Consider the following 13,811-nt stretch of genomic DNA (forward strand, 5'->3'; position numbering starts at 1 on the left):
AATAGCAGAATTATTTACAATAGCTAACATCTGGAAATAGCCCGTGTTCATCAATAGATGAGTGGATAAAAAAAGCTGTGGTACATTTACACAGTGGAATACTATGCAGCTATAAAAAAGAGCATGGATGGATCTGGAGATTATTATGCTAAGCAAAATATCCAACCTCTTAATGCAAGCTATATAATTTAAAAAGTATGATCTCTGGGAAAATGCTAAAAATTTGCTATTTCTTAACAAGGAAAGTAATCTTTTCACATGGAATAAGTTTCTGTAAACAGAGACATTAATGTTTTACATGCAGTTTTATTATTTTTATTAAATTTATTGGGGTGACATTGGTTAATAAGATTATATAGGTTTCAAGTGACTAAGCAAAATAAGTCAGACAGAACAAGTTAAGAACCATATGATCTCACTCATATGTGGGATATAAAACTGAAAGCAACAAATGAAAAAACAAACAAAAAAAAACCTCATAGTCAATAGCTGTTCTACATTTCATATCTAAAACTGTACTACAAATAGAAATATGGTGCTTAGCTCTCTCAGTAGAAAATAATCATTCAGTAGTTTCTAAAAGTGAATTTAAACATGATTTTAGAGGAAAACAATATTTCTTGTGTAAAAGTCATATTTATGAAAGGCATAAATCAAAACTATTAAAGTTGTTCACAATATTGATAATTAAGTCATATCAATCTTGTAAGGAAATACCAGCTAAAGCTAATGAAGATGAGTTTTTGCTTTAAATTTCTCAGGAAAGCACACTAAGTCTGGCACAATTAATTAGAACCTTTCAAGTGATGAAGGAAATGTAATACTTTAACTCAGAGGCAAAGAAATGTTATGTGACATTTCTGATGTGTCACAGAAATGGTAGTGCCCTTTAGTTTTGGGTACCTTAGGTCAGAGACAGTTACCACCATCTGGCAACTCTGATGGGTGCCATCCAACTCCTGGCTGGAATTAACTTCACAATGCAACACTCTGCCTATCAGAACAGAGAGAGACTAATCAAAACATTTTAACTTCTTGATACAAATTATGCAATCAAATCACATAACCTTGGCCAGGAAGGGGCCAGTACAAAGGGGTCAAATTCCCATTTTATAACAGTATATCAAAATAGAAAATCTACAGTGACTTTCAAAAGCCCTACATTAAAAAAAATAATCAAGAGGAACAAGCAAACATTGTTTCATTTACAATTTACTAGCTCTTCCAGTGTTTCAGATAAGAAAGTTTCAATGATATTACATGATGAATGGGACAAAAGGTGGACTTATACAATATTGAACAAATGTCTAGATTGAATCAGACTATTGGTGTAGCTTTTCGGTCAATGTGTAACATGGGGCAGTTTTCCAAACCAGGCAATCTAGTAGCTCACAGAGGGTAATGTAAATATCCTAAAATAAAAGAAAAAAAATTATTTGTAACCCAAATACCAATATCTGTATTCACTTGCACACATTGTAATCCACTCTTCAAATGAAGACCTTCATGTGTTCCCACTATACCCTAATAACTTTTCAAAGTGCTCGAGTAACAGCACTAAAGCACCGCCTCTGCCATTATGGAGTCTATGGACTTATTTTATACCATATATACACCTATTTTTGATAGTTTTTTAATAAACTATTTTTTCAAAGAAAAAATGTGAAGGGTGCTCTAGGGATTAAGTCAGCTGGCAACAACAGTCCTTACATTTTACCATTCAAATATGAAGTTACTAAAATACACATTTCCCCCTGGTTAGTCCAGATGAGTTTATGTCTCTAATATTAAGTCCACCAGATGACTGTGATCATGAGAACTAGGCCAAAGCCTTGGGGAAATGCCACTATTGGTCAAGAGCAGAGTGTACTTCCCAGGAAACCTCATTTCTCTTCACCAGGGATGAGGGCCATATAAGGCCTGCAAAATAATTTGGTCTGGCCCTGCCAAGGCAACCACAAGCAGGACTCAAAATTTAATAAATCTAGGACCTTTTTTCATAGCAACATAAATTTATATTGTGAATTATATTAAATGAATGACGTTATAAATATACAAATGGCCCTTGGCAGAAACAAGGTTTCCCATCCCTGCTCTTCACTGTAGGTTCAAATTTGTTAGAAAGGGGACCATCATTCAGGATCTGTAGGCTGGACATGTGTAGGTAAACCAAAAGAAGCCCTTCTATCCTTTTTGGTCATGCCTTGAATTTAGAGACCTGAGCTGTACCAGTAAGATTTGAAGGCACTACTGGACAATACCTTTTTGGCAAACTTACTCCTTCTGTCACATGCACAGGCTGAAGCAAATACCAACACTGATATAGCAGAGGGCCAAAATGAACGTACCTTAAAGTTGGAGAGGAGTAAGCATATGTAATGTTGGTTACACTATCTCATACTGGTTGTTTGTTATAGCGTGAGAGAGGCAGTAGGCGAGAAAGATTCCGATCAGCTGGAAATAAAATACAAGCAAAATTAAACATACACACCAAAGAGCTCACAGACCTCAGGGTGTAGGTAGAGTCTCCTAATACTTCTCATTCACTAATGATTTCCTTCCTGAAGTTTTTCTAGATAGTTATGTTTGATACTTACTCGGCATCCAGGTCACATTCAGAGAATATAAGCGAAGTTCTACTACTACTGTGACCTGGGAGTTCACAACTGCAACTCACAAAAATCACCCAAGGAAAATTCTAAATGTCAAACTTTGGGGAAATGTTTCTTCCTCTTCCTCTGTTATCAAAACAAAAAGGATATGGCTTAGAATAAGAATCTCATCCAGTAAAATTTCCATCTGTGAGGACAGAGATTTTCCTGGAGGATCTAGAGCGGTGTTGCAGTGCTGGCAATGTTGTGTAATACCAATACCGCCCCTGTCCAATACAATCACCACTGACCATCTGTGGCTTTTCAACATTTCAAATACAGGTAGAGTAACTGAAGAAACAAATTTAAATTTTATTCAAGAAATAGAACCTTTAAAATGTAGCTAGTGGATATTTTATTAGACAAAGCAGATTCAGATATAGCTTTGCCTACTACTTTAGAAATATATTATGATTAGACTTCATCAATTACATAGGTCAAAATGCCTTTAGTCTTATCTCCACAATGTTTAATAGGAAAAAGACCCCCTAAATAATTTGTTTAGAGCCACAATATAGACTTTTCATGCTACAGTGAGACATAGCAAAACTCCAGAAATAGAACTTGAATCCACAGCATAGTACCCACCCAAAATAATAGGCACATATTGGATGTGGGTTTGTATGATCTAAATTTTAATTGTCTGGGACTTACATGCAACTCATCAGGGAGTTGCAGCTCAGGGGGGAAAAAAGATTCTAATAATATTTTAACTGACTGCTGAACAAAGCAAGGTTCCGGTCGATCTCATATTTTGTTTAATGAACTGAGATGCTGGAAAGTTGCCATAACTGTGAGGGCACCAGGTCTTTCTACAGTTAACTGTTTTCCAAAGATATACACTGCCAGTTAATTTTAAGCCTTGCTTCTTGTAGTTTCAAGGCATGACTGGCCATGTAAAAAGAACAGGTAAATGATAATAAATACTTACAAGAAATCCGCACTTACGGAAAAACGTAAGAGCTAAGATCAAAATAATTGGAATGAAAAAGGCAAAACATTCCCTTCCAAATAAGCTAAATAAAAACCCAATCACAAATGATTTACTACATGTCTTTCATATACTGTGATGAGCAACAGAGTTTTGTGAAAATGTAACTTCTCTGAAAATGCCCACACTATCCAGGGCCCTGAAGCGAAAAGTTGAAGCCTTCAAAGTGAAAATCTTCTGGATGACACCTATCAGAGTGATGAAACAGTTCCTAAATACATGGATTTACCTGGAAGCAAGCAACTCCAAAAGAAATTCCAGCAACAACTCCCATTTCTGATTCTATAATGGTCATCACCTTTATAAAACAACCCTAATGGGAGAGAGAGAAAAACTATTAAGTCAGCACCAACAATAATATTTTGATCATACATCTTGGCAGAAAGATGAGCTTTGGATATCCGAACCTTTGCCATTTTATTCAAGTTTAATCGTTCATGTAACAAATACTGTCTCCTTTCAAGCACGGTGTTTTTGGTAGAACTTTGAGGAACAGAAGTTCCACTTTTTGGATTATACATTTAAAAGTGTTTCTTGCTAGTTGTATGAACTCAAGTCACTCATTTTCTGCGTTTCCATTTCCTCATTTATTCAATGAGAATACATGCTCTATTTCAGATTATGTGTATTGTGATTAAAAACTAAAAAGTGAGGCAACTCTGTATTCAGTTAGTATCTTCAAAAAAGTTTTTAAAAGGCTCCTTACTTCATTGTTTACTTTATCGGCATCCCTCTGAGGAGAACAATCTTCAACTTTACAGCAGCTCTTGGGAAATCCTTTTTCTATGTAATAATTAGTAACATTCCAATCTCTAAAGTTTGTGGCACCGCAACAATGTAACTGAAAAATCCCAACAAAATCATGATACTTCACATTACAACTTTGTAGTCAAACATTTAACTTATTATCTTAGATTATAATTTGTGTTCTAAACAACACTGGGACGGGAGCAGGTGCAGGGTGGAGGAGGGTTAACTGGGAAAATGGGGGACATTGGTAATACTAACAACAATAAAATTTTTTAAAAACAACATTTATTATATGTAATGATTTTTGGGTGTGGCTATTCTTAATTGGCATTATAATTCAAAAGATGAACACTTGTTTCAAACACCAAATGTTTCTAACATTTTTGGACTGGCCTTACTTTCCTGTTATTGTAGGTGCTAACAGGACTTGGGCCATCATGCCAGTGGGTACTGAAGTGTTACACATGTGAGGAGAATGATTAGGAGAAAATGGAGGTATGTCCCTTAGTACTGTCACACTCTTCTTTTCAGAAACATATCTTCAATCTCTACTGATCTAAGATTATGAGAGCATAGGACAAGTGGACAACACCTAGTAACTAGGACCTTCATCCTCTTCTCTCAGGGGATAGGGAACGTGTTCCCCTCTTGAGAAGCCACCTCCAATTGTCACTTACCGTACTTTGAATTTTGTCTACTGCATTGCTTCTATAATCTCCCGTAGCATTATACTGCTTTAAAGCTTTCTCATAATTCTTCTTAAAGCTGTTTTTAATCTATAGCAAAGAAACACAAGGCCAATAAACAAAGTCAAATAAGAAATTCCTACGTCTGACAGCAGCAATACGCATGGTAATTAACTTCTATGGACCAATTCTGTCCTCCAAGGGATATAGATTAGCTGAGGAGACTACTAAGCAAAACATTACAATAAAAGATGATAACCACTAGAAGTTCAAAGTGCTATGGGAACATGTATTTATTCAAGTGGCAGCTCTGTACTGCTGTATTCCCCTGACCTTAATCTTTACCTAGTTTTAATAGTATAAATTTGACGCTTATGGAATGTTTAAGTTACTTTACTTTGGGAGGCTGCACCACAACATTGTAAAAAACACTCTCATTGATGAGCCTTCACTACTAACTGAATCATTTCGTAACCCCGGGCCTAACTGAGTGGAATGCTGATTCCTAATTCAATATTAAGGTTTTCATGATGTGCATTAAGTATTTCCAGTCTTTTCTGTATAGCATAAATGGAGATGGTATCAATTTTGTGCTTTAAATAGTTTCCTATCTAAGTACCATCTCCACTTTAATAGGTACTTATACAGAGAAAAATTACTAGAAATACATGTAATTATGGGTACCTTTAATTTTGTTCTGGTGATTGTTAGTCTTCAACATCTTCTAAATTTTCTTTTATATTAAAAGTGGACTAGAATTTTTACAAGAAAGCCATTATTGTTGGCTATGGGTTGCAAAAATATGGCTTTAAAACACAACTGTAAGTGATTTTTAAACTAAAGTTGTCTTTAACTCTGTGACTTAAATGAATCCATTTTTATCTCCCAAACTCTGGCTTACCTCATGTCTGAAAACAAATCCAACAATGGCAGCGACCAGTTCAACCAAAAAAATGAGAGTCAGAAACATAGCATACTGTAGGATAAAAAAAAAAAGTCTAAGTCAGCATAAATTAGATACATCACAGCTGCAAAGGGAATCAAGGAAAAAAATGGTCTGTTCAATCAGCGTGTTTTTTTATTGAAAAGAACAGGGAAAGCACAATCAAAGTGGTAACTGACAGCTGAACTATTACTTGGTAACTTTTCATAACGAACAAGAGAAATCTTAAAAGGCCATTGCCAGTTCCAAAAAGCAAAGCCTACGAACATACATGTAAGACTTTGCAGAAACCAAGAATCACTTCTAAGGAAAATGAGGACTCACCAGTTTTAGCATCCACGCAGAAGCTCGGCAGGTAGCAAAACAGCCAAAGGTGCCCAAAAGAATGATGACAGTGCCAGTGCCGATGAGCACGAAGGGGACGTTGGTGGCCTTCTCATTTAAAAGGGAGAAGTAGTTCTCCAGGCTCACCTTGCCCCAAATGCCAACGGCAAGAAGGACAACACCAGTGATCTAGGTGGGAAATCAGAGAACAGAAAGTTATACACTGATTTGAACAGACTTACAGTGATACATGTATATTCAAACCACAAACCACTAGGTATTTAAGAAACAATAGGTCTGACAATGATTTAGCAGTCCGTGGCCACAGAGCTGTGGCTGGGATGTGGTAGACAAGGAGGGGGAGGGGTCTAAAGTGGGGTAAAAAGGGGATCTGCTCAAAAGGACAGGCCTTTATAAACCCACAGCTAGATCATTTAGGTAGCCCAGGTGGCCAGGGTGAAGCTAGAGAAGGCCTCTTAATAAAATCCTCAAACTTCATCTGATTTTTTTGTGTAAGCACAAACCCAAGGCATACTTGCCCTAGGGATCAAAAGTTTCTTAACTGTCTTGCTCCTGCTTAATGAAACCTTCCTGGAGGGGCGGCGGGGTATTTTTATGAATTCCTGAAACTTCCCCTTCCCCCAACATCAGAGATGAGTACAAAGGGACGGTACACAAAAGCAAGTCCAAGGATAGACTGGCGGGAACGGGGCCATTACCACACTTACCTGTGAAATACTCCCCTCTGATGAAGCAGTGAAAAGAAAGAGACTATTATGCAAGCAAAAGCCCTCGGAGCGGCCGGCCCAACCCCGCTTCTCTCGAGGTCCGGGGCCACCCTCTGCGTACCCTGAAGGGTCAACTCCCTTCCGCGCCCCCCACCCCCATCCCACCCGCCTCGAATTCGAAAGCCAGGCACGTCTGGGCTCCAGACTTGAGCCTACAGGCCGGGGCGGGGTGCGCAAGCTCAAGCCCCAGCAACTCGTCGCCAGCACCCGGGGCCCCCGTTACCTCCGCCCCAGCCTCCCGCCGCTGCTCCCGGGAACCCCGGATCCGAGCTCCCTCCGCTCAGGATCACACCCGCCGCCCAAGCCCAGGGTCCCCTCCCGTCCCCGGGCGCCCCTGCCTCTCACCCAGAATATGAACGTGTAGATCAGGAGGACGCTCTTGAGACAAGTGATGACGGGTTTGGTCTGCAGCCTCCGGGAAGGGGACGCCATGACGAGCCCGGACCCTGCCCGCCGATCTGCGGGGCAGAGCGGAGAGAGCGAGAAGCGGCGCCCCGAGTCTCCCCGGAAACTGCCGAACACTTACGAGCGTCCCCCGCTGAGAAGAGCCGGAAACACTGTTCGCTTTTCCAGAGGGTGAAGTCCTGAAGGTTGCCGACAATTTCCGAGCGCCCCCTGCCGAAGGTTACTGAAAACTATATACAAAGGTTCTAGTGCTGGGAATTTCTTAGATCTTTCCATGGACCTGGCTTCCTTTGTCACCAAAAATCTTTCTCCCTCCCCCCGTTGCCCCCTCCCCCCGGCCCGCCTTCACCGTCCTTATAACTTCATGTTTCTATCATCATCAGCGCCCGCGCTGAGATTCGGCCCCGTCGGCCCTTAGTGCCCTAGAAGGAAGGAAAGCAATAAAAAGTTAAAAGTGACCTAAGACCATTTTCATTACGTGGCAAAATACCCACAAGAAATGTATTTCCAAGGAGAAAGCGGGCTGCGAAGCGATACATATACGGTCACACGTTTTGAGGCAAACACTGAAGGAGAAAAGTGCGATTTACTTGAGTGGAGGGATTAGGCTGCTTTGTTTCTCACTTGTTTTGTGCTTTTCAGTTTTTGAGCATTGTTCTATGTGGTGGGGAGAGCATAAAAATGAAAGGATTGTGGGAAATAATCACTTGTTGAAAGAATTCGAAGCTAGGTATGACAGATTGACAATACATTTTAGAATGTCCTCTTCTCACTCTCTAGGTAATTGGAAAGTTGAGGGGAATGTGTTTAAAAGTAATTAATGCTGAAGCTTAAGCCCAGCCATTAGGGAAAACTTTTGAAAAGGGAAGGTGCTACAGAGAATGCCAGGTAAATGTGATCCCCTTTTAAATGTTAAAACTGAAAGGCACTCTATATTTCAACCCCTGGGTTTTCAGATTAAGAACCAGCTGATCATAAAGAGGCTGAAATTTAAGGTCACACAGCTAATAGCAAAACCAAAATTTACTGTGCTAGTATTCTTTTTCATTTTAAATCATATGTATAAAGTAGCTCCCTGTCCCCATGTTACGTATGTGAACAGGTGTGTCTATATTGTTACAACACGGAGCATGAAGTGAGGTCTGTGGGTTCCTCAACTGAAGTGTAAGCTCTTTGAAGGCAGAGGCTGATAGTCTGGTGAGCAGGTGTTATTTCTAGAGGGACCATAGTTGCCTAGCCAACCCGTTACATCACTGACACAAGCTTAACATCATAAATGGGCATTTAGTAGTATTGCTATGGCAAAAAATGAAAGAGAGATGAATACACAAACCTTTTTACTTGAAACCTTGTTTGAAACATACACCACAAAAACAGAAAACAGGAAAGTTCCATTGATTTGGTCACACAGAGCTTCCCTGTGCTTCAAATATTGACCTAGGACCAGGCCCTTTTAGTATCATGCCAGCTCTCCGAGGCCCAAGAGAGCAACTATTGGAGAATGATTTACTGTACTGACAAGCTTTACACTAGAATTTTATCCTAAAATTACAAAAGCCTAACACATGAATACATGTAGAGAATGGGAAAATGATACACCTATAATCCTATTAGCACTGAGTCAAGGTGGCCAGGAAATATAGCATATATCAACTTTTCAAGTACCACATATGCCATAGTTAGGAAATAAGGTGTAAGGGGGACTCTAGGTGTATATAAAGATTTCTTCTGAGGCTAGATAATACTACTTTAATAAGTAGGAGGTTTTAAAGCACTTCCTACTTATTAAAACCTATTAAACAAGTATCAAGGGAAGTCCTGTTAATTCCTTGTCATCTTAAATGAAGTTTCCCCTGAAATTTAGGTTTGTACAGTGTCCTGGAAGAAATTTTTGTTGTGAGCCCCAGAGCAAAGAAATATTTTTGTGGCTGAAGAAAAAACAAACTAGTCAAAGTAAAAGCCACATCTTATTTCCAAAAATGTGTTGATTTTTCTCCTCTCCCTTCCTCTGACACTCACAACGCTGCTTTGTTTGAATAGCAATCAGTGCCAAATTACACCAGAGGCTGACATGGAATTTAATGTTCTTGTGGTCACAACACCTTGCCCCTCTCTCTCCCACCCTGCTACACCCCCATCCCCACCATGCCACCAAACTCAGTTCACTTTAGTTCAAATGTAGGTATGGGTTTGAGTCTAAACCCAGATAAAAGAGGAATCTAATCACATCTAAGGAAATATAAGAAGTAATTCTCAAGTTTAGAAGATAAATTTATTCTTTAAAGTATTAATGAAGACTGTAACATTGACCATTGGCTATGTGCCAACCACAGTTGCTAAGCACTCAACACGTGTCACAACATGTATACATCATAAAAGCCATTATTGTGATGTCAGACTACTACTGGCAGCAATTTACAGGTGAACAGGTTCAGAGAGGCTCAGTACCTTGGCTTAGAACTAAGCCCTGCCAACTTCTATTTCCATCAGAAACAGGACTCACTCTGTAGTAAGACATGGCTGCCATTGTACAAACAGCTGTCTTGGCTGGGAATAACCCTACCAAAGACTGCTCTACTCAGACATTTAGCCACGAACAAGGGCTCTTTGGAATCCTTGAAATATAAGGACTTCAATCATTTCCCAATTTCGCCTTGTATTTGGTGTTTTTTATCGAGTTTTATTTTTGCCTTCACTCCAGTAGCCCAAACACCTAAAAAGTTACCCTTCTGTTTCCAGAGTGGCGTGTAGAGAGTTCAGTACTTTTTCTGGTTCAATCTCTTAGTTTCTCCCTCTTTCTGATTAAAAAAAAGACATGTTTGGTACTGAAAATGTGGGAAACAAGGAGAATATTTCCTTAACTATTGTTGCTGTTTGTTTTACATTAAATATTTAGTAAGAATTTTTGTATCTTCCTTATTAACTTCCTACAAACTTGAAGATTAGTTTTACTTGTTTTTCTTTGGCATTTAAACTATGCTTCCCCCAGCAAACATTATAACAACTTATTTACTACTGCTTTTCCAATGTTAAATAGACACATTAAAATTATCTCCCCAATAAACAAGACATTCCTATTCCCTTTCCACCCTCCAACCTTACTCAAAATTTCTGGCCCCTACTTAAGTACCTAAGGCTAAACTCAACCCCAACTGAGAGAGATCATCCTTCCTCCACCCACAATACAAATCCCCATTCCCCCACCACTGCACATCCTCTCTACTTCCCACTCTCCTCACCCCCAACCCCATCCCATCTTCCCCCACCTCCCATCTTCCACTACCCCTACACCTCCTCTCACCCCTTCATCAGCCCACACACATACCTCTCTCTAACATCAGTACCCAGTCTGACCACTCACATTAACTCAAACACTTAGCTACCGCAGTACCTGGTACTTTTCTTCTCTACTTACCTATCATATGCCCTGCTGCCTACATGCTCGGAAACTACTTGAAGAGCCAATGTGGCAGGCTTGCGCGCCCCCTTTTATACTCTCCCCAACACCCTAGGTCACAATGCTCAATTGATGACCTCATTTGGTGGGCAGCCAATCCCTGTTGAGCTCACTGGTCAGAGCTGGTCTGTGAGGTTAATCCCTTAGTATTGACTCAAGATTTGGTTAATTAAATTAAATTTAAAAAATTAAATGTCTAAGCCATCCCAGTATTACACTGTCACAAAACAGAAAAATTAAGTTGAACTGCTGCATAATGTCTTGGAAACTACACTCTTAGAATCCAGTAAAAAGAATACATCTAATCTCTTATTTACATAATGAGCTTTATCATTTTTATTTTCTAATACCTTTTCTAGAATCCCTTTGTCTAAGTGCCTATCATAACATTTTAAAGTACCGCCTATTTATTTAAACCTCATTTTACATTACTTCCACCAGATAAATATCATTTAAACACATAATTCAAACATCATCATTTAAATAAATAATTCATATGTACAGTTTTAAAAATTAGTTTCCTAAATAGGAATATCTTTTATTTCTATTGTCTCTTACATATTCTCATTATTCCTTCTCTGAAATTCTTTTCTGTGTCTAGTTTTCATTCATTGTTTTTACATTCACTCCTTTCAGATTCTCCATGAATCCTTTCCTCCTTTTTTAGTCATGATCTTACCTTCTTCAAAAAAGTTCATAATATACAACTTGGGACACATAGAAATGAGAAATACCTTTAAATAGTATTGAAATTCACAATTCCGGGTTAATTTTCATTAGTTCTTTTTCTAAGAAAGTTGTTTCTAGTCTAGCCTATTAAGCTTTGCTGAGATCTCAGCTGGGCAAGTCAGTTACTAAATCTAATTTTTCTTAAAACAACTCCTTGCCTGGCTGGTGTGGCTGAGTGTCAACCTACAAACCAAGAGGTCATGGCTCTATTCCGAGTCTGTGCACATACCTGAGTTGCAATCTTGATCCCCAGTGGGGGCTGTGTAGGAGGCAGCTGATCAATGATTCTCTCTCATCATTAATGTTTTTATCTCTCTCTCCCTCTCCTTTCTTCTCTAAAACCAATAAAAAATTATTTTTTTAAAAACAGTATCATTAATTCTGAGAGGCTTCATATTAAAATTTTGAAATTGAGAATGGTACTGAACTTTAAGAACTTTAAAAAATTTATTATATTTTTTAGTGTTATTTTCTTTGTCTTTGTCTTATCTTCCCAACCAAATCATATGGACAGATGTTTAATTTAACTTTATATCCTTAAAGTCTCTAACAGTATTATTCACACAGAGTAGGTGCTGAAGAAATGTGTTGTGTGTGTGTGTGTGTGTGTGTGTTTGTTTTTTAATTAACCCTGCCTGTTTTGGGTAAGCTCTATATATATGTGTGTGTGTGTGTGTGTGTGTGTGTGTGTGTGTGTATAATTTATATATATATATATATATATATATATATATATATATATATATATATAATTTTTATTTTATTTTTTTTTGCTTCACAGAATGCTGTCTCTCTTCTCTCATTTATCCCCTTACTTTGTTCTCCCTATGATTTCCATATTCTTCCCCCTTCACTTTCTTCTTTAAACTTTCTCTGCCACCCCTCTGTCTTTTCCCTCCAGCTCTAAATGGGATATGAGGACTTATGCAGCATCCTCATCCTAGTGTATGCTAGGCTCTGTGTTTGGTGCTAGGGAAATGAAGACTAAATACTCACAATCTAATAGGGGACAAAGTATAGCTGACATGAACAGACTAGTATAGTAAGGAACAAGTATTGTCAAAGATAAACAATAAGTGTGATAAATCCTATAACTGAGACATATACAAAGTGATGTTATAAAAAGGAAGGTGAAGTAAACCATATCTGGCTGAGGTGGGCTGAGGGCAACTTCTGAGCAGCAAAGAGGGATAAGACTTCCACACACCAGGAAAGGAGGGAAAAGAATACAAGGTAGAGTAAATGTGGCTGTATAAAGGCACTAAGGTGTGAAAGGAAGAGCAAGAAGTTCAGTGTGTCCAGAATGAGAAGTCATGGGGTAAATGTTTAAAACTAATCTGAGGACATAGGTAGGGTTTGCTTGTGAAGGATTCGGTATGCTCTGCTAAGGAGTTTGACTGTGGTCTTTGCCAAGATGAAGACAGTGAAAGGCTTTTTTGCTTGTTTTTTAGAAAGAAAACAACCCTCTTAAAATTTATTTCTTCTCTCTCTCTCTCTCTCTCTCTCTCTCTCTCTCTCTCTCTCTCACACACACACACACACACACACTTAATAGATTCACTATTTTCTAACACATGTGCTTAATACCACTATCACTGTTGAATATATGGGAGACACTAATTCATATTTATGATTGATGGATTGGAAATTAAATAGGCTTGTTACTGAACTTTTTGTTATCATGGCTGAAAAAAAGTTACCAGTTTGTTTGCACACACAGGGAAGAAACCCTTTCTATAGCAGTTAAAATATTTCTACTATGACCACTGATTTTTCAAGGATGGAAATGTCAAGTCTGAGGTGACGGAGAATGTAAGGAGTTGGCCTGCACTGTAGTAGAATACTCTCATTATCAGATACTAAAAAGAAATCTTGCTTAGTGAATAGAAACATAGTTCTCCATCAGAAGACACTGAGAAACAGCTTAAGAATGGCTACAACCTTGCCATGCACAGGACATCTAGATTAACTTAAACAGCCTTCAGCTAAAGCCTCTCTAAGCATGCTTTCCCTCCACTCATTACAGAAAATCAGTCTTTATTCTTCAGCCAAGAAGTGCATGGTAATTTTTGTAAACAACATAATCT

General features: G+C 38.6%; 1 protein-coding gene across 1 annotated transcript; it reads right to left on the reverse strand.

Moving 5' to 3' along the window:
- Nucleotides 1-286: 286 nt before the first annotated feature.
- On the reverse strand, nucleotides 287-11,001 carry TSPAN6 (tetraspanin 6). The gene is made up of 9 exons (XM_084870336.1): nucleotides 10,954-11,001; nucleotides 7,479-7,960; nucleotides 6,346-6,534; nucleotides 5,980-6,054; nucleotides 5,070-5,168; nucleotides 4,349-4,483; nucleotides 3,872-3,955; nucleotides 2,349-2,454; nucleotides 287-1,412 (listed from the first exon to the last, which is right to left on the reverse strand). The coding sequence occupies exons 2-8, from the start codon at nucleotides 7,563-7,565 to the stop codon at nucleotides 2,386-2,388; spliced, it is 738 nt and encodes a 245-aa protein (XP_084726462.1). The 5' UTR covers nucleotides 7,566-7,960; nucleotides 10,954-11,001; the 3' UTR covers nucleotides 287-1,412; nucleotides 2,349-2,385.
- Between the last annotated feature and the right edge of the window lie 2,810 nt (nucleotides 11,002-13,811).

Source organism: Pipistrellus hanaki, assembly GCF_964339955.1.
Source record: "Pipistrellus hanaki genome assembly, chromosome: X".
Taxonomy (NCBI): domain Eukaryota; kingdom Metazoa; phylum Chordata; class Mammalia; order Chiroptera; family Vespertilionidae; genus Pipistrellus; species Pipistrellus hanaki.